This window comes from Molossus molossus, unplaced genomic scaffold, assembly GCF_014108415.1.
Source record: "Molossus molossus isolate mMolMol1 unplaced genomic scaffold, mMolMol1.p scaffold_m16_p_4, whole genome shotgun sequence".
NCBI classification, from domain to species: Eukaryota; Metazoa; Chordata; class Mammalia; order Chiroptera; family Molossidae; genus Molossus; species Molossus molossus.
This window is the reverse complement of record NW_023425377.1, coordinates 23,111,030-23,128,801: the sequence shown is the minus strand read 5'-3', so window position 1 is coordinate 23,128,801 and position 17,772 is coordinate 23,111,030. Positions and strand designations below refer to the sequence as shown.

Below are 17,772 nucleotides of genomic sequence, written 5' to 3'. Positions count from 1 at the left end.
AAACTCAAGGAGCTGCAAGGAGCTGGGGGAGGGGATTTTTGCACTGAGTTTAACTGAGATCTGTGGGTCCTGGTGTGGGCTACACTGTTCCCGGGACTGTTACAGCAGAGGCCTTTCCTCCCTGCAGTCGGTGGTAGAAGAATGGGATGGCCTTCACCTGTTCCCAGAGAAAGCCTGTCTAGACCAGAACCTGTCGGTGTTGCCCACGGGCACAGGCTCCCAGGTTCCCAGGAACAGGGCTGGAGTTTCTCCAGCAGGTCACAGTGACTCTTCCCGTGGCAGTGGCGTCAACTGGACATAATCACAGATCATAGAGGAGAGGCTGAGTCCCCCCCCCCCCCTCTGCTGGGCCCTCGAGCATGATAGCGAGTTCACCTGAGGTTGACCTTTGTCAGAACCAGGGATAATGTTGGCTCCAGTCACCCCGTGTCCCTGTCCCATTGCTTTCCTCCCGGCTTGCCTGCTGCCACCTTGCCTGTCCACCCCAACACATCCCCCTCTACCAAAAAAGGCTCGTAAGACTCCAAACAAATGTGAAAACTACGCAAGTACATTGACAGCTATGAGCCCCCCGCTTTCTCCTCCCAGGCTCTGCTCATTTTCTCCAAGGAAGCAGTTGCTTCCCTTGGGGGTCACTTCCCCATTAGACGCCCGGCAGCCCCCTTCTCCAGCAGGACAGGTCCTCTCTCTGACTCCAGCCCCAGCTGGTGTCACTCAGCCAGGCGTCATGGACTGGGGACGAGGAATCCATGGGGGTCTGCCAGCAAGGGGGCCCCGGGAAGCCAGGCAATGACTAGCCCCTCTGTGTCCCCCTTCTCGAGCAGGGCGAAGGCCGAGTGGTGTATGTTCGAAATCTCTCCAGCGACATGAGCTCCCGCGAGCTGAAGAGGCGCTTCGAAGTGTTTGGCGAGATTGTGGAGTGCCAGGTGCTGACGAGAAGCAAGCGGTGAGTGGGGTCGCGCTCTGGCAGAGGAGGGAGGTGGGGGGGCAGAGGTCCCCATCCAGGGCTGGGCCTGGAGAAGGACTAGTAAGGGTCGTGCAGCCCAGTTGTAGCAGTCAGCTTCCGTGCGTTCTCTTAAACTCCCCAACACGGTGCCTGTGACATATACACTCATTCTGTGTCTGTCCTCTCCGGGGGAGCTCAGACAAGTTACCCGAGCCGCTAGTTTGGAGCAGAGCCAGACCTGCAGCCACAGGGTCTGCTTCAGGTTCTCTGCCCGTCCTGGAGCTGGCACAGGGCAGCCAACGGCTCCTGGGGGTGAAAGGCATCCGTGCGTTCCGCCCCGCGATGCCAGCCCCGCGCTGCTCATACCCTCCATTCCTCCCGACCTCCCAGTCTCCTGGGCAGCCTGGTGTTTCCTCTCTCACCTGGGGAAGCAGTGTTTCATCTGTCAGGGGCTCGGCAAGAATAGGTTACATATAAATGTACAGCTAAGATGTCAAAAACTTGGTCAGTTTTGAAATAATTCTAAAGTATCTCCTATTATACTTGAAAGCTAAGATATTAAGGTTTTAAAATCCTAATTTAAGCCCTGGCCGGTTTGGCTCAATGGTTGGAGTGTCAACCTGCGGTCCAGAGAGACCTGGGTTCGGTTCCTGCTAAGGGCACATACCTCGGTTGCAGTTTGTCCCCGGCCCTGGTTGGTCATGCAGGGGGCAGCCACTTGATGTGTCCCTTTCATGTTGATATTTCTCTCTCTCTCTCTCTTCCTGTCTCTCCCTCCCACTCTATCTGAACAAAAAATGGAAAAAATGTCCTCAGGTGAGAATAAAAAAAAAATCCTAATTTAATAATAATTTTTTAAGCTTCAATGACAAAATAGTGTCTGCATAAGAATCATTACACACCTCACATTCATTAGGACAATCATAGAAAATAAGTGTTGGAGAGGATGTGGGGAAAAGGGAACCCTTGTATACTCTTGATGGGAATGTAAAATGGTGCAGCCACTATGGAAAACAGTATGAAGTTGCCTTAAAAAATTAGACATAGCCCGACCAGTATGGCTGAGTGGATTGAGCGTGGTCCAATGGACTGAGAGTCCTAGTTCGAGTCTTGGTCAGGGCACATGCCTGGGTTGCAGGCTCGATTCCCAGTAGGGGTGTGCAGGAGGCAGCCGATTGATGTTGCTCTGTCACATGGATGTTTCTATCTCTCTCTCCCTAAAAAAAAAAAAAAAAATTAATAAAAACATGTTGTTTTAAAAATTAGATATAGAATTACCATAGTATCCAGCAATCCCACTTCTGGGTATATACACAAAAGAATTGAAAGCAAGATCTCCAAGAGATATTTGCACTCCCATGTTCATAGCACATTATTCACAACAGCCAAGAGGTGGAAACAACCCAAGTGTCCATTCACAGATGAATGGATAAAGAGAACAATAGTATATGCATATGATGGAATATTATTCGATCTCAAAAAGAAAGAGAATCCTGTTACATGCTACAAGCATGAGTGGCTCTTGAGGACATTATGCTAAGGGAAATAAAGCCAGTCACAAAAACACAAACACTGTATGATTTCACTTATATGAGGTATCTAGAAGAGTCAAATTCATAGAAACAGGAAGTAGAATGGCGGTTATCAGAGCTGGGAGAGGGAGGAAGGGATAGTTGTTGTTCAGTGGGTATAGAGTTTCAGTTTTGCAAAACGAAGTAGTTCTGGGGATCTGTTGCACAGCAGCGTGAACAGACTTAACACTACTGAATTGTACACTTAAAAATGGGAAAGATGGTAAGTAAATTTTATGTTATGTGTTTTTACCTCAATTTTTTAAAGAGTCATTGTACAAACAGAATAGTTTTAAGTTCTATGCAGTGTTCAGGATAGGCTATGGAGATAACATGCAAAAGCAAAAGGCAAATTAATCTTTAAACAGAAGGGTCAAATTGTTAATATAATAAAAGCACACACGGTTTCAGCCATACAGCCAGTCTCAGACATATTTGAAGAGGCAGAAGGGGCTCGACTTTGGCCTGGCTCAGAGAAGGGTCAGGATCCATGTTTATTAGGCACCTCCGGCTGGAAAGCCTGTTCTGAGCGGTAGGGAAACTCCACCTGTCTCAGCCCCTGGGTCTGCATAGCAGCCAGATGTGTCAGTCAGGGTTCCTTCTCTTGTTCATGGAGCTGAAGAGTCGGGGTTGGGGGCAGAACTGCCTTTAGGCTCCCCGAGCCTTGGCACCCTTCCCTCCGGGAGCCTGGTGACTGCCTCCCCTCCAAGCTTATCGCCTCCCAGTGGGACCAGGACTCTCCCTCATGGCTCCAGCAAAGCCCTGGGGTGGATTCTCTGGGGTTCTGCTTTGGGTGACAGGCTCCTCCCTGAACAAATTACAGTGCCCAGGGAGGGCCACAGTCATGTGACCGACCCTGGGACCCTGAGCCGGCGGAGCACCTCGTGCGGTGGTCTGAGCAGGGAGAAAGCAGGCTGGGCGGGCAGAGGGAGCAGATGTCCACCAGGAAGGATGCGATGTGAAGAGAACACCCGCCGTGCTGGGGAGGGTGGGGCCAAGGTAGCGGCCAGGGGCGGGCGGCTGGGGCTGGCGCTGAAGGATGCGGAGCGGTGGCACCGGGCACAGGCTGGCAGACCCCGGGAACCGGGAGTGTGAAAGCTTCAGTCTTCGTGGGGGAAGGAGGCCCGAGTCCGGCTCGCTGCTCGCCACCCGCCTGTGCGCAGACTGAATCCACTGAGCCGCTTTCCCCTCCCCGAGGCGGCGGCCACGCAGCACCACTCGCAGGCCCGGTGACGCTGCGGTCCCTTGTCTCCCCGCAGGGGCGAGAAGCACGGCTTCATCACCTACCGCTGCTCGGAGCACGCCGCCCTGTCCCTGCGGAACGGCGCCGCCCTGCGGAGGCACAACGAGCCCTCGTTCCAGCTGAGCTCGGGGGCGCTGCGGCACTGCCGCTGGCCCAGGTACACGGACTACGGTAAGTGCCGGCCGGGCCGCCCCGCGGACACCCAGCCCCAGAGGCTGCCATCTTGCCTTTCTTCTGGTCTCCGGTCCATCTTGTCCTGTCCCAGGACTGGGACCAAAAAGAGAGGTTGGAGCCTCCTGTGGGCGCGTGGAAGGTCCAGCCTTGTATTCACAGCGGCGGGCGGAGCCGTGCCTACTGCTTCTTTGACCTCACAGGGCCGCTGGCTGCCCTGCCCCCGGAGGGGCATTCTGTGCAGGCCCAACAGGCAGCATCTTGTCCACTAAGGGGCCACGGTGAAAGAGTATTGTTGCCGTGCCCCCCCCCCCCCCCAATCGGTTTGGGGACACATTGGAGACCTAGGAAGGGCCCAGGCCCGGCAGCACTCTGCCTGGCTGCATGTCACCTCTGGGACCCAGGGCCATCCCAGTTCCGTAGGCTGCCTTAGGTGACATGCGCGTCGGTTTGCTAATGGCAGGGAGCTTAGGGGAAGTAGAATTGTAGGATAAAGGAGCTCTGGGGTGCTCTAGTCAGCCTCCTTCCCCCCATTCTACCAATGGCAGCCGAGGCCCTGAGGTCCTGGCGCCCGGTGGAGGTGGCAGCAGAATGGCAGACTGTGCTCCCTGCCCGGTGCTCCCTGCCCATGGCTCTCCGAGGCCTCGGGCCACGTCCACTCCATGGTGGCAGATTTCCTGATCGTTCGTCCTTTCTGAGTTGCTCACTGCCTTCCCCACTCACCGACTCCTCCACCCCCTGCCCAGATTCCAATTCAGAAGAGGCCCTTCCTGCGTCCGTGAAAAGCAAGTACGAAGCCATGGATTTTGACAGCTTACTGAAGGAGGCCCAGCAGAGCCTGCGTTGATCACAGCCTTAACCTTCGAGGAATACCTCAATACCTCAGACAAGGCCCTTTCAATATGTTTACGTTTTCAAAGAAAATAAGTATACGAGAAGGAGAGAGAGCGAGCGCGTGAGAGAACACACGTGAATGAGAGAGAGAGAGAGAGAGAGAGACTTGAAACTGCTGTCCTTTAAAAAAAAATCAATGTTTACATTGAACAAAGCTGCTTCTGTCTGTGAGTTTCCATGGTGTTGACGTTCCACTGCCACGTTCGTGTCCTCGCTTCCAGCGGTTGTCCCGGGTGTGTCTCCAAGTGCTGGGCCAGTCACCACCTCCCCCCACCCCCGACTGACCCCCCTCATAGCTGTGCAGCCGAATGCACCATAACATTTCTTATCTGTAGTGTGTGATGATGAAATTGTTACTTGTGAATAGAATCAGGATTATAAACTCATTTTTAATTGAAGAAAAAAAAGTATATCCTTAAACTAATGTATTTATGGCTCAGATGTACTGTGCCTGGGGTTATTGTATTGCTTCCTTGATTTTTTAACTATGCACTGTCCCGAGGTGTTTGCCACTGAGCTGCTCTGCTCCCTGTCCGGAAGGCCCAGAGGCGCTGGGTGGCCTGCAGCCATGACAAGGAGCAGCTGAGAGGTGTTTCTGGGCCTTATCTGCCAAGCCCTGCCCTGCCTCTCACTGAGCGAGTTTGGGTTCAGTTACAATCAGAGCCCTCATCTGGTGCCCAGCTCACGCTTAGAGTTTCTGCCCGGCCATGAGTCCTCAGATCCTCATGAGGAAAGGGGTGAGCCTCCGTCCAGGGGGGGCCGGCAGTTTGCCGAGATGTGAAGTGACACGCCGAGGTCCCACTGCCAGTGAGAGGGCAGAGCGATGACTCTGGTCCCCTGCTCCCGCAGGAGCCTGGGTGAAGATGCGTAGTTCCAGGGCTGGTACAGGTGAGTTCAGCTAAATTGGGCAACAGACTCGAAACCTGTAAGGCTCATCGTGGGGGTTAAGTCAACAGCTGATTCGCCAGCGTTAGGTGAGTTCAAGCTCTGGCGTGTGTTTTGATCCAAAGGGCCCTGTGGTTTGCCTATACCTGTGGACCTGTAGAGCTTCAGTGACACACCTGAGGTGTCTTGGACAGATGGGCTGGGAGCAGTCATCCTTCTGGACCAGCCACCAGCCCATCTTACTCCCTGCAGCTTGTCTGTCCTTGTCCTCAGCTGTAAAGTTGTTTGGGTGGCATGGGACGGCGAAGCAGGAAGAGGATGTGCGGGTTGGGGACGGGTGAAACAATCTCCAAGCTCCTTTTCAACTTGGAAAACATTCTAATTGGGTTTCACTTTAAAATTCTTATTTTGGAGTGACGTCACAGCCGTGTCCAGCGTGGATGTTCCGCAGGTCCCTGAGGGCCACTTGTCAGGGAGAGCGTGGCCAGGCGGGGATGCGCGCCTGGCTTCTGCTTCAGAAAGAGCAGCTCCCGCTTGATCTCTTTCAGACGTCAGTGTCCCTCGGTACCTTTTTATATTGAAAAAGGAGAAGGGCCCTGCTGCTTTAACAAACTTTGCAATTGACTCATTAAACTAAACAAGCTGAGATAATCTACTGCTAATGCCAGGCCCAGTCCTTTCAGACTTGATAGTTGATTTAAAAAAATAAAAAGATTTTCAAATACCTCAGTAGGTACACTGAGTCGATGAGCTTGTCCTGGGTGGTGAGCGTGCTCCAGGTCCTCAGAGAAGGCTGGAGGAGACAGGCTTTAGAATGAGTAGGGAATTTGAGCTGTGTGTTGAGTCACTTGATCTCTTTGGGCCCCAGTTTTCCTTTTCTGTGAAATAGACAGGGGGAGAATGATGCAAGTTGATCTCCATGGCCCCTGCCAGCTCTACAGCTAAGGCTTCTAGCTCAAGGCGGCAAATCCATAGCATGCGCCCCACTACAGCCACATCCTTGGCCAGCGGCAGACATAACTAATTGACCACAGCATTCACGTTCTCTAAGCCTGGTCATGCTATTAGAATCTTCATCCCAGTGCTCTGGGCAGACATTACTAATTGATCACAGTGTCACCTACTTGACATCATCTTGGTCTAATCTTCCAAGGCTTCCATCACACATTAATATGGTGGCTGGGTTTCATGCTGGCCCATTCTTGTCTGTCACGTCCTGATCTACGAGAGAAAATTTCCCTAAAGTCATTCCTTGGCACAGGACTCCTGATATTACTGTGACACAAAATCCCATTTGGAGTGGGGGTGCACAATGGAAGAGCGGACATGGACATCTTTGAGGGAGGCAGGATTTATGAGGATGGACCAAAAAAAAAGGGACGTTCCACAGCACAGACCTGAACATTCTAAATTCCTTTTTATAGCTATTCACTGCCTCACACACCATAGGCACACAATCAATGGTTATGGAATGGAATTTAAATCTGTCTGCTGCCTCCCCAGAATCCTCATTTGCGCCAAGGAACACCTGGAGATGTCACCCTGTGGAAGCCAGTAGGAAAGAGCTCTAGATTCAGAGTTGGACTGGATCATCTCTAAGCCCCAGTGGCTTCCTCCCTGATGGCACTAGGCACATGGTGTAGGTTCTACCATGGGCGGGTGGTACTTCAGGATAAAGATATGCAGGTTTAGTGAAGGACAAGTCTCTCCCCTCTTCCAGGTCAGCTGGAGCTGTCCTTTCACTTCAGACTAATACAGGGCTCTTGAGCAGAGCAGAGATCTGAGCATGGCAGTGGGCCACGATGTGCCTAGGGTCGGAGCTGGGGGCCGCTGATGGGAGAGGATGCCTGCCAAGGACATCCAGCACGTTCTGCTCACCATCCCATGCATGCAAGGCTACAGGTTCTAAAGCTGACTGGCCCTGCAGACCACCTCTATCCAGAAGACTCATTCGGTGCTGTGTATTACTTACCAAGGAGACTCCGAGGTCTCTCCAGGAAAACTAGTCAACCTTGGTCTCTTGCCCACCAACTTAAGGAGTAACCCAGAGGGAGCAGCCGCCATTGGCAACCATCTCGCTATAGCTCTGTCCTAGTATTTGCTCTCGATGATGTTTACATGTGATTGCCATAAAGCTTACTGTAGACTGTGTCGGTAGCTGCCCACGCAGGGCAGGTTGTACTGTCCATCTCTGTGCTGTGCTGGTGTTTTCCAAAAATATCCCATCCAACCGCTAAGTGGAATTCTTCCATCTCCTTCCTCAGTCGGTACAAGGCTGAATCAGAATCCTCACTTTTGGGGGCTCTGGTTACAGAAGGAAAATGCATCAAAGAGGTAAAGAATATGAGTGGATGGAGTGTAGCTAAGGCCCCCACCCCCTTTACCCCTTCACACCTTGTCCCTCCAATCAGAAAACTGCTTGGAGTCGAGAATCATCACTTGGGTGTCTACATCTACTGTGAGATCCGGCAGCGTTGCCTGTGGGACGTGCTCAGGAGAGGCAGGGCGTTGGGGATGGGAGGAGGGAGGGAGGACTGCTCTGAGCTCAAAGATTCAGCACCCAAGTCCTGACATGAGAAGAGATGATGCAATAAGCTTTCGTAGCCCAATGCTGTTGGTGTTCTGACAGCCATTTCCTCCAGGCGTTGCAATCTGCCTGTGCAGGTGGGCATGGAGGGAGCAGGGAAGAAACTGGCAGCCAGATTCTTCGGCCTGGACCGGTCAGAACCCCATCCCAGGCCTCAGGTTCCGTAGAAACCACAGCTGAGCCTGCAGCTTGAGAGATGGGTCACTCTAACCGCGAGGCAGAAACCGCCCCAGAGGATTTGTTGATCTGATTCACTTCACGTCAAAACTGCAGTAATTTTCTTAGCATTTGCTATTTAGCCGTTATCCTCAGATAGGATCAAGGGAGGAAATGCGATGTACAGTAGCAAATAAAGTGAACCTAACGGTTTCACTGGCCAAAGAAGCAGGACCCCCTCACCCTTTCCCATCGGGGCAGAAGGAATCCACTTAGTACTCACGTGCAATATGTTTAAGCTGGTCCCCGAGTCCCTGAGGCATTTTCGCACACGGATGGGCTCCAGGGCTGTTTGCCAAGTCCGGAGGTACAGGGTAAATGGAAGGAGAGCTTGGGAGCTGGGAAACCCACTTGCACAGAGATGCCCTTGGCTCAAAACACGGGGGGAGGGAGAGCCCTTGGGAGCCAGCTGCACAATGCCCAGGAAGCAGGCAGAGGCTGACTTTGCATTGAACCAATAAAAGCACTTTGAGAAAACCACAACACTTCAGCCTGGCTCCATGTGTCTCCACTGGCAACTGTGGGTCTACTTTGGCTGTGTGAGGTACTCTCCTAGGGTTTGGGATGGGGTTTTGAAAAGGTGGCTGGTGTGAGGGAGGAGAGAGCGGAGATAGTTTCTGAGGCATCAGCAGCAGGAGAGCCGATCCTAGGGCCAGCCTTTCGCTGGCCTCTTTGTTGGAGGCCCTAGAAACAGGGAATGGTGAGTTTAGATCTTGGTACCTATTTTTTTTAATAAAAATGTTAAAACAGCCCAGTTGATTGAAATGGATTTGCAGACCAAGCCATTGAACTACAAGCTGTCTCAGAGTGAGAAAGGTGAACTTTCTTCCCTGCTAATGATCCTGGGCCTCTGTTTCCTCATCTAGCAAATGGGAATATTAGATAGGAGGAGCTCGAAAGTCCCTTTCACCGGATAGGCTCAGGTTCCCTTCTCTGGCTGTGCCCAGCTCATGTTCAGGGGGAAGTTCTCTGCAAGGTAATCAACCAGCAGCAGGTTCAAACCCACATGGTCCTGGCAGAGCTACCTTGTACCTGCTCCCCAGGACAGATCTAAGCCATAGTTTCTGGTGGGGATGGTGGGAAGCTCAACCCCAGCTTGGCTAGGTGGTGATATCGAATCCCATTAGCCTTGTCCTCACCCTCACCAAGCAGCTCTTAACCTGAATGTTCCGACCACTTGGCTGTTTCTTACTTTCAGACAATACAAGCAATACACTCCCCCCACCCCCCAAAAAAACAGCTTAACTTAGGCACTTTTCACATATTTCTTTCAAATGATTGTAAAACACACGGGCAGCAGGAGGCCTCGATCACACTGCGGATGTTTAAGGCAGCTTCTGTTTTTTCTTTAATGGCACTGCAGCGGTGACTGGAGCTTCTCCGGGACGGGGAGGGACAGAGTATCAGATGTTCTGTTTCATCACAATGCCTTGCACACCTGGAAGCAGCTCAGAAACCCAACAGCCCGAATTGGGGGCTTGGAAAAAATACGGTTTTCTAAGTGGTCAGTCCCTGGGCTGTAAAACAGCACCTCCAAGAGGTGTTTATGGAGCTGGAATCCCCTCTGTGCTGTATTTTTTATGGTCAAAGGATCCTTCAAGGAAGCCTAATACTGTGCTGGCTTTGCTCTTGGTGATTTTTGAAGGGATTGGTTCGCTTCCACTTCAGCACTTTGCCTTATCAATGTCTAGTCGCCATCTAGTGGCCAAAGACTGTATCCACCAGCTACCCAGATGGAAGGCAAATAAATCCTTTCGGCCACCTTGCTGTCCAACACCCAATTTGGGAATGAAATGTAATGTCATGAGTGGACTGTCTACAATAGTTACAGCCCAGCGAACACTGCTCAGGAGAGTTCAGAAGCAAGCACATAGATGCACACAGACTGGGCAGCGCACTAATTCTGTGGGCGGAGGAGAGGGGAGTGAACCTGGGTCCAGGAGCCCAGGAGGGGTTTACGTAACTGCAATACTGGCAGCCCAGCTGCTGACCTTAAGTGAACCTCTGCTAGGTGGCCCACACTGTGCCCTCGGGACAAGCAAAGAGGTTGGGTGTCAGGATTCTGTATGGGGGCTGGCCACAGCCTTTGATAGGGTCCACCAAATAGCCAAACAGGTTATATATTTTTGTTTGTCAGTTTGTTTTCGTTTCTATATTTCGTATTTAGAAATCTTGTCAAGTGTTTTTGTGTTAGGAATAAAAAGTCATAAACTATTCCCAACTTTGTTTCTGAAGGAATGTTCTGCTTCCAGTGGACACAGGTTGGGAATCTCAAGGGGCGCAGGGTCTGGGTGGTCAGTAGAACAGCGAAGAGGACCACTTGGAGTTCCAGATGGTTTCTGGGGAACATAACCATCCGGAAGTCCAGCTCAGTGCAGTCTGCTCCAGAAATTCACACTCACCCCTTCACCTTCTTGTGCCACAGTATTAACATTGACCTGGAGCATCTGCTTCACCCAGAGGCAGCTGCTAATGTGAAACCAACGTGAGATCTCTCTCCCCAGCCCCAGCTTTCTGAAGACAGTATTTGTAGCTAGCCTTAACAGACTGGGCAAGGTGGTCCCTGAGGTCCCTTCCAGCATTTCCAAATCTTGGACTCAAATCACTTTCTCTCGGTGTGACTATGCAGCCTAGAGAATTCTGAGCAATAGGAAGCCAGGGCTTTTCCCCAGCTCTGTGACAGGGTCAAACCAGGGAATGGATAACCTTGTGAGGTCTGGGCATCCCCAGGGGACTCCATAGGGGGCATTATTTATTAGGAAGCTCAACAAGATAACTACAGTCTGGGATGTGTGCGTGCATGGCTGTGTGTGTGTGTGTGTGCACATGCGTGTGCACACACCCGCATGTCTGTCTGCTTGTGTATGTGTGGAATTACATTGATGCATTTCTTGAGAAAGGTGCAAGAATTTCACCTACACAGAGGGACACATCGCTTTGTTATTTATAATAGAAAGCTAAATTTTAATTTTTTAAAGGACACTGCTAATGAATGGGAATCGAGTTTTTAGTTTTGCTATTTTTTTTAATTGGTAGAGGATTTTTATATATTTTTTCCATTTTGTTGGGTTGTGTCCTTATTTATATAAATATTTTATCCATAAGAGGCAAGGAAGAAACATTCTTTGCTTTTAATTATTGTGGTTGTCATCGTCCCTATTTTATTTCTGGTGTGATTCATCTGTCTTCTAAATGAGAAAATGTTTTCCTGTATTTGTACGTTGTCAGATTCTATAGTTTCATAGATAATTTAACCAAATTGCTCTATGTATTATTATCCTGTGAGTATAAAGTTCTATTTTAACGTCTGTAAATACTTCAGAACCGGCTTCTTTTCTCAGACTCCCACTGTGGAGCTATTGTTTACATCACAAGAACTGTAGAATCTCTATGCTCATGTACTGTAAATAGTGAAGTGATCTGCTTATAAATAAACTTAACAAATACACTATGGAGATTAAAAAGGAAATACCACCCAGAGCTCTGCCCAGGGGTGTCTTTATTGGTCCTGTGTGCTCATTGAGGGGTGGGGGACAGGATTCTGGTTTTGAGGTCACCTTCTCAGAAAACACCTTGGTCAAGGTGTGCCCCCTACCCGTCCAGAATTTTCTGAGCTCACTTTTCCTTCCTTCACAACACTTTTCATGGATCATAATGAATCATTCAGACTTCCCTTACATAACACATGTCCCATGACTGGCTTTTGCCATGGCTTTTATGAAGCTATACCACTTTCTGAATAAGGACTCCCTTGTTTTGGTGTATCAACTTTTTCACACAAGCACACCAGATGGATGTGTGGTTTCAGGCCCAGACACTCACCAACTGATGACTCTAAAGCAATTTTTGGTCTGAGGATGTGGAGAACAGATTTGAATTGTGTGTTGTAGTTGGGTGAACTAGAAACTTTTTCCTTTGCTCACTTACTCCCAGCCAGAACGCTGAAGAAGGGGCGTTTTCCAAGACGGAGCCTTGGATGTGTGTGTATTTCCTGTTTCAAAGCACTCTTGGGTTTAGCCTTTATTTTACTCTAAAGCTGCCTTAACGCTAGTGTCTTTTTTTTAAATGTTAGTATTTTTAAGAGCATTCTGAGTGCACGGCACCTGCATGCCCCCAGAGGGTTAAAACATTGGTGAAGAAAATTATATACAAACAACAGGTACAGTAAGTCATTCCACCCTCTGTTGTGTGCGCACTATTCTCAACTTATTTATTACCTACAGAAATAGTTTGCCATTGTTCAGGTGATTTATTTTTTCAACTAGAAATTGTTTGGATTTCTTTGGTTGGAAGGGAAACGGTCGTAATATTTCCCTTTAAAACGAATGGGGTGCTTGCCATGAACAGCAGGGTTCTCTGGCATGAATTGGAGTCTTTGGAGAGGTTGTGTGATTGATCACTCAGTATCTGCCACCCCCTTGCTAGACACCAGCCTCGAGGAGAACAGGTGCTTCTCCATTCATTGCGGGGTGCCTGGCCCCATTCATCGGGAATTCACGAATGGGCGAGTGAGAGGCTGCTCCCCGTGGCCTGAAGATTATACTAGCAAGGGTGGCAACCAAGTCACAAAGTCACAGAAATAATCCCTGCAGAGGTGCAATCAGTGGTCCAGGGGATAAATGGGAGCTTCAGAGCCTTGAGCCCGTGTTTGAGACCCAGCTCTGCCACCTCTGTGTTGTGCAGACTCGGACAAGGCACCTCTTAGGGCCCTGGTGTCCCCAAGTATGAAACATGATGATTTGCTTAGATGAACTCCAAGGTCCTAAAAAAGGCTGGTTCTGCCCTGGCCGGTCTGGCTCAGTGGTTAGAGTGCCGGCCGATGGACCAGAGAGTCCCGGGTTCAGTCCCGCTAAGGGCACGTACTTTGGTTGCAGTTTGTCCCTGGCCCCGGTTGGGGTTGTGTGGGTGGCAACCACTCGATGTGTCTCTGTCACATCGATGTTTCTCTCTCTCTTCCTTCCTCTCTCCCTCCCACTCTATCTGAAGATAAATGCAAAAAATGTCCTCCGGTGAGGATTAAAAAAAAAAAAGCTGGTTCTCAGAAGCAGTGTGTTGCAGGGAAAATGTACTTGGGTGTTAGGCTGCTTGGCTTTGAGTCCTGACTTCACCACTTATCCGCTGTGTGTCTTTGGGCAGGTTTCTTAAGCTCTCTGAGCCTCTGCCTCATCATGTGATACATGGGGCTAGTAATCGTTCCTACCCTATCGGGTTGTGAGGATGGATGTAGATCGTGCACAGTACCCAGGACATTAGAGGCACTTAGTCGACATGAGGCGCAACCCTCCGTACGTGGTCTCGTTGGGTGCTAACCATAGCCCTGAGTCAGGCGTGGCAGGGATCATGATCCAGGTGGAGAAGGCTGAGCACCAAAGAGAGTGGAGGGAACCCGCCCAAGCATCACCTGTGTGTTCCCGGGTGACACTTTTCTTGACTCTGCCACTTCGCCAGTACGTGGGACCTGCTTAGGGACATGCCTTTGCTTAAAAGACCACTGCCCTGAGAGTGTCGATTTCAGGAGGGCAGAGACTCTATCCTGGGAGTTCAGAGATGAGGGTTCCAGGCCCAGCCCCCTATTGACATGGCCTGATAATATGGGCAGGGCTCGTGTGGCAGGAACTCGGATCGATCTATGGGAGTCACAGGGACATGTGTCCAGTACACTGTGTCCTTGTGAACGTGGGCTTCTGCTCCTGGAGGGCAGCCAGGGAGCTGTGCCCTGGACTTCGCGCAGCCCGTCCCCTCGCTGGCCTCCGCTTTCTCTACTTATCTACAAAAGGGAGGTTGGAGCAGACTGGCGGTTTACAGTTTGGAGACACCCTGTATTCCCTTTCCTCAAAGCAACTAGAACCAACACCCGCTTATAGGAGAACCAGGGACAGAGGAAGCAAACAGACCAACCTGGAGTATGGGACAACTGACCCTTTCTGCAACAAGAAGGAAAGAGGGATCACTATTATACATTAAAACACACTTATGAGCCCTGGCCAGTTTGGCTCAGCGGTTAGAGCGTCGGCCTGCGGTCCGGAGAGACCCGGGTTCGGTTCCCGCTAAGGGCGCGTACTTCGGTTGCAAGTTTGTCCCCGGCCCTGGTTGGTTGTGCGGGTGGCAGCCACTCGATGTGTCTCTTCACGTCGATGTTTCTCTCTCTCTCCCTTTCTCTCTCTCCCTCCCACTCTATCTGTACAAAAAATGGAAAAATATCCTCAGGTGAGGATAAAAAAAAAAACAAAAACAAAAAAAAACACACTTATGAGACAGAACAACTAAAAGCATAAAACGTGTTTGGATCAGATTCAAGCAAACCGACTATTACAGACATTTTTGCGATAAGAGGGGCGAAGGACCGTGGTCACGGGTTGGGCTCCCCAGAAGGCAGCCTCTGCAGTGGACCTAGACTGCAGGGGGATTATTAAGGAGCGCCCCCTGGGGCAATGCCTGGGGCGGGGAAGGGAGTAGGAGTGGGCAGAGGGAGAAGCTGGGCTGTGAGGCGGCCCTGGCGACAGCCTTGGTGGACCCCATGAGGAGTCCCGGAGCTACGATGGCCCCGCAGCGCTGTCCCGTGTTGGGCCACGATGGCCAAACCCTAACTCTTGACACGGATCAGTCATTGGATGCAGGCCACCCAAGGAAAGGCTGGGACCTTGAGCAAAGTGTTTCTGTGCAGCTGAGATAATCCCCAAGAGGGCAGACACAGGGCCATCTGCCGGCTGCACCCACAGCCACTGGGACCACGAGTCCTCTCCAGTCAAGGTCTGAGCAGCTCATCCCAGCATCGACCACACTGGATTCTAGGTGTTCATTTGGTACACGCGATAAGGACGTGGTTGTGTTAGAAAATGCCCATGTGTCTGGAATGATATGTCTGGAATTTTATTTTAAATTCTTCAGCCAAGAAAATGTTGAAAGCTATAAAAGGACAGATGAACAAGTGTGGCCGAATCTCCATATTGGAATAGGGGGGTAGGTGGGGTTCACTGTATAATTCTCTACTTTCGAGAATGATTGAAAGTGTTTATAATAAAGTAGAAAGTGGAAGCATAAGGACAAACTGATTCTAACTAAGCAGCTGAATCTGGCATTAATTACATATTTAATTGATGTCTAGAAAGCTGGAATGTTGGTTTTAACTCAAAAACTTCTCAAAGCTGAAACAATGTTTGAAAGCCTGCGGATAAGATGTAAGCTCAATTCTCATTCCGCTTGTAAATTCTATGACTCTCTCGCTTCTCAAGAAGGTGTCCTGTTGGCCTCTGGCTCGTGTGATTTCTTCCCCCCAAGGGCAGTGCCATTCTGGTCAGCAGATCTCCCCTGGGCTACTGGATACAGCAGGACTTGGATGCAGGTGCGCCCCCTCCAGGGCCGGGGTTCCCCAAAGGCTGATTTCCCGCTGCTGCAATCAGACAAAGACAACACACCGGGGTGAGAGGAGACTGCAGAGAGCTTCCCTTTTGCCCTGCTGTCGACCAAGAGTTGCAAATTCAAGGGCTTTCAGAGGCCAACAATAGTTAAGGGGAGTCAGAGAAAGCAAGGATGTTTCTCTACACTAAGAAAACTAATGACAATCATGATGATAAATGGCAACCCACACTTGGCACCAATGCCTGAGCGACAACAGGGAGTGGTGGAGACTGTGACAAACTGGAGAGATGCTCGTCCCATCTAAAGGGGCAGGGGGAGGGGGAATGCCACTCAGCTCCAGCCAATTGTTATCAAGCAGAAATCTAGGTGGGTGTGGCCAGATCTTGATCTTTTCATAAGACATGCTGGAAATCTTGATTTTTTAAATTGGAACAATCCCCATTTTATTTATTTATTTTAATTATTATTTTTCTTTATTGATTTTAGAGAGAGGAAGGGAGAGGGAGAGAGAGAGATAGGAACATCAATGAGAGAGAACATCGACTGGCCACCTCCTACACGCTCCCCACTGCGGATCAGGCCCACAACCTGGGCATGTGCCCTGACCGGGAATCAAACCAGCAACCTTCTGGTGCATGGGTCGATGCTCAACTACTGAGCCACACCAGCGGGGCTGAACTATCCCCATTTTAAAATGTGGACAGCGAATTCACATTTTAAACAAACGCAGGCCAAACAAAAGACATCTTGCAGGCTGCAAATTTGCACGGACCTGCCACCAGCCCATCAGACAACTTGTGCAAATTAGAAAAAGACCCTTCTTCCTCGCACGCTTGACGGCCATTTCCTGGAAAACTGGAATGATGCTACGATTCTGCGGAGGTTGTGATACGCCGCACACCTCCTCCAGCCGTGAAAGCACAACTTCCACGCCCGGCGTGGTGGCCCCACGTTTGTAGCTGCCATTCAGAGTCACCCCACCGCCCAGAGCAAGAGACCCGTCCATGCTAACAACCATGTGTGGAGGGACGGTATGCAGAGGACGGTCAGTGTGGGGCGGGGACCAGAAGTCATGTCCTGTGAAGGAACTAGAGCCACACAACCAGGGAAGGAAATGACTTGGGGGAGAGGGACTGGGGAGAGATGGAAAAAACGCATCCCATTCCGTTCCCAAAGGCAGGACCGCGGCCATTAAGTGGAAGTTTCAACAAGGAGAACTGTTTCAGTTCAAGGAAGAGCTTTCTAATAGTGGTAGTGATGAGGCGTTCGTGTTAGATAGTGAGCCTCCCATCACTAGTGGTGTGCAAGCAAAATCTCATGATGGTATAGATAGAATTCCAACATCAGACAGAAGGCTGGAAGTATGGATTTTAAAATTCCCTCCAACCAATAATTTTAGGTTTTCTCCTTTGTCCCTGGGTAAGGCCCTGTGTCCACAACCTTGGAATTGGAATCTGTCCTACACTGGTTGTGGGGCAGTCAGGGACTCCTCCTGGGCGCCTCTTGGGAACCAGGCTCTGCCACTTACTGCCCGTGTGACTCGCCACAGTACTTCGTCGAGCCTCAGTGTGCTCCTGCGTAGAATGGGGACAGTAATAGGTGGTGGCGAGGCCTGAATGGGACTGTGAGTGTGAGGCCCTGAGTTCAGGCCAGGCACAGCGTGAGCACTGGGCGTGGGGATCAGGGCTTCCCATCCTCCCCCGCCCACGCACCTTGCTTGGCTGCTTGCAGTTTCTGCTTCTCCTCTTCCAGGGCCTTCATCTTGGCCTCATACTCGTCAGCAAGTGCTTTCCACTCCTTGCGGTTGTTGGTGATCCCGTCCAGCATGGGAGTGATCTCCTCATGGAAACGGGAGAATTCCTGGGGGAGAGAGAGCCTCTGGCGCGGGGGCCACGCCCAC

At 50.7% G+C, this 17,772-nt stretch overlaps 2 protein-coding genes across 2 annotated transcripts in view; one reads left to right on the top strand and one right to left on the bottom strand.

Annotated features, from left to right (window-relative positions):
- PPARGC1B (PPARG coactivator 1 beta) overlaps nucleotides 1-4,875 on the top strand; it is a 99,083-nt gene extending 94,208 nt beyond the window's left edge. Inside the window, exons 10-12 of the mRNA XM_036240651.1 lie at nucleotides 825-946; nucleotides 3,777-3,931; nucleotides 4,678-4,875. Of these exons, the coding sequence (XP_036096544.1) occupies nucleotides 825-946; nucleotides 3,777-3,931; nucleotides 4,678-4,778 (378 nt within the window). The 3' untranslated portion in view covers nucleotides 4,779-4,875. The remainder of the gene's footprint in view (nucleotides 1-824; nucleotides 947-3,776; nucleotides 3,932-4,677) is intronic.
- Nucleotides 4,876-15,362: 10,487 nt separating this feature from the next.
- The window catches only part of PDE6A (phosphodiesterase 6A), a 56,148-nt gene continuing 53,738 nt past the window's right edge, over nucleotides 15,363-17,772 (bottom strand). The window contains exons 21-22 of the mRNA XM_036239923.1: nucleotides 17,585-17,732; nucleotides 15,363-15,903 (exon numbers count right to left, since the gene is read on the bottom strand). Coding sequence (XP_036095816.1) covers nucleotides 15,827-15,903; nucleotides 17,585-17,732 — 225 coding nt within the window. The 3' untranslated portion in view covers nucleotides 15,363-15,826. The remainder of the gene's footprint in view (nucleotides 15,904-17,584; nucleotides 17,733-17,772) is intronic.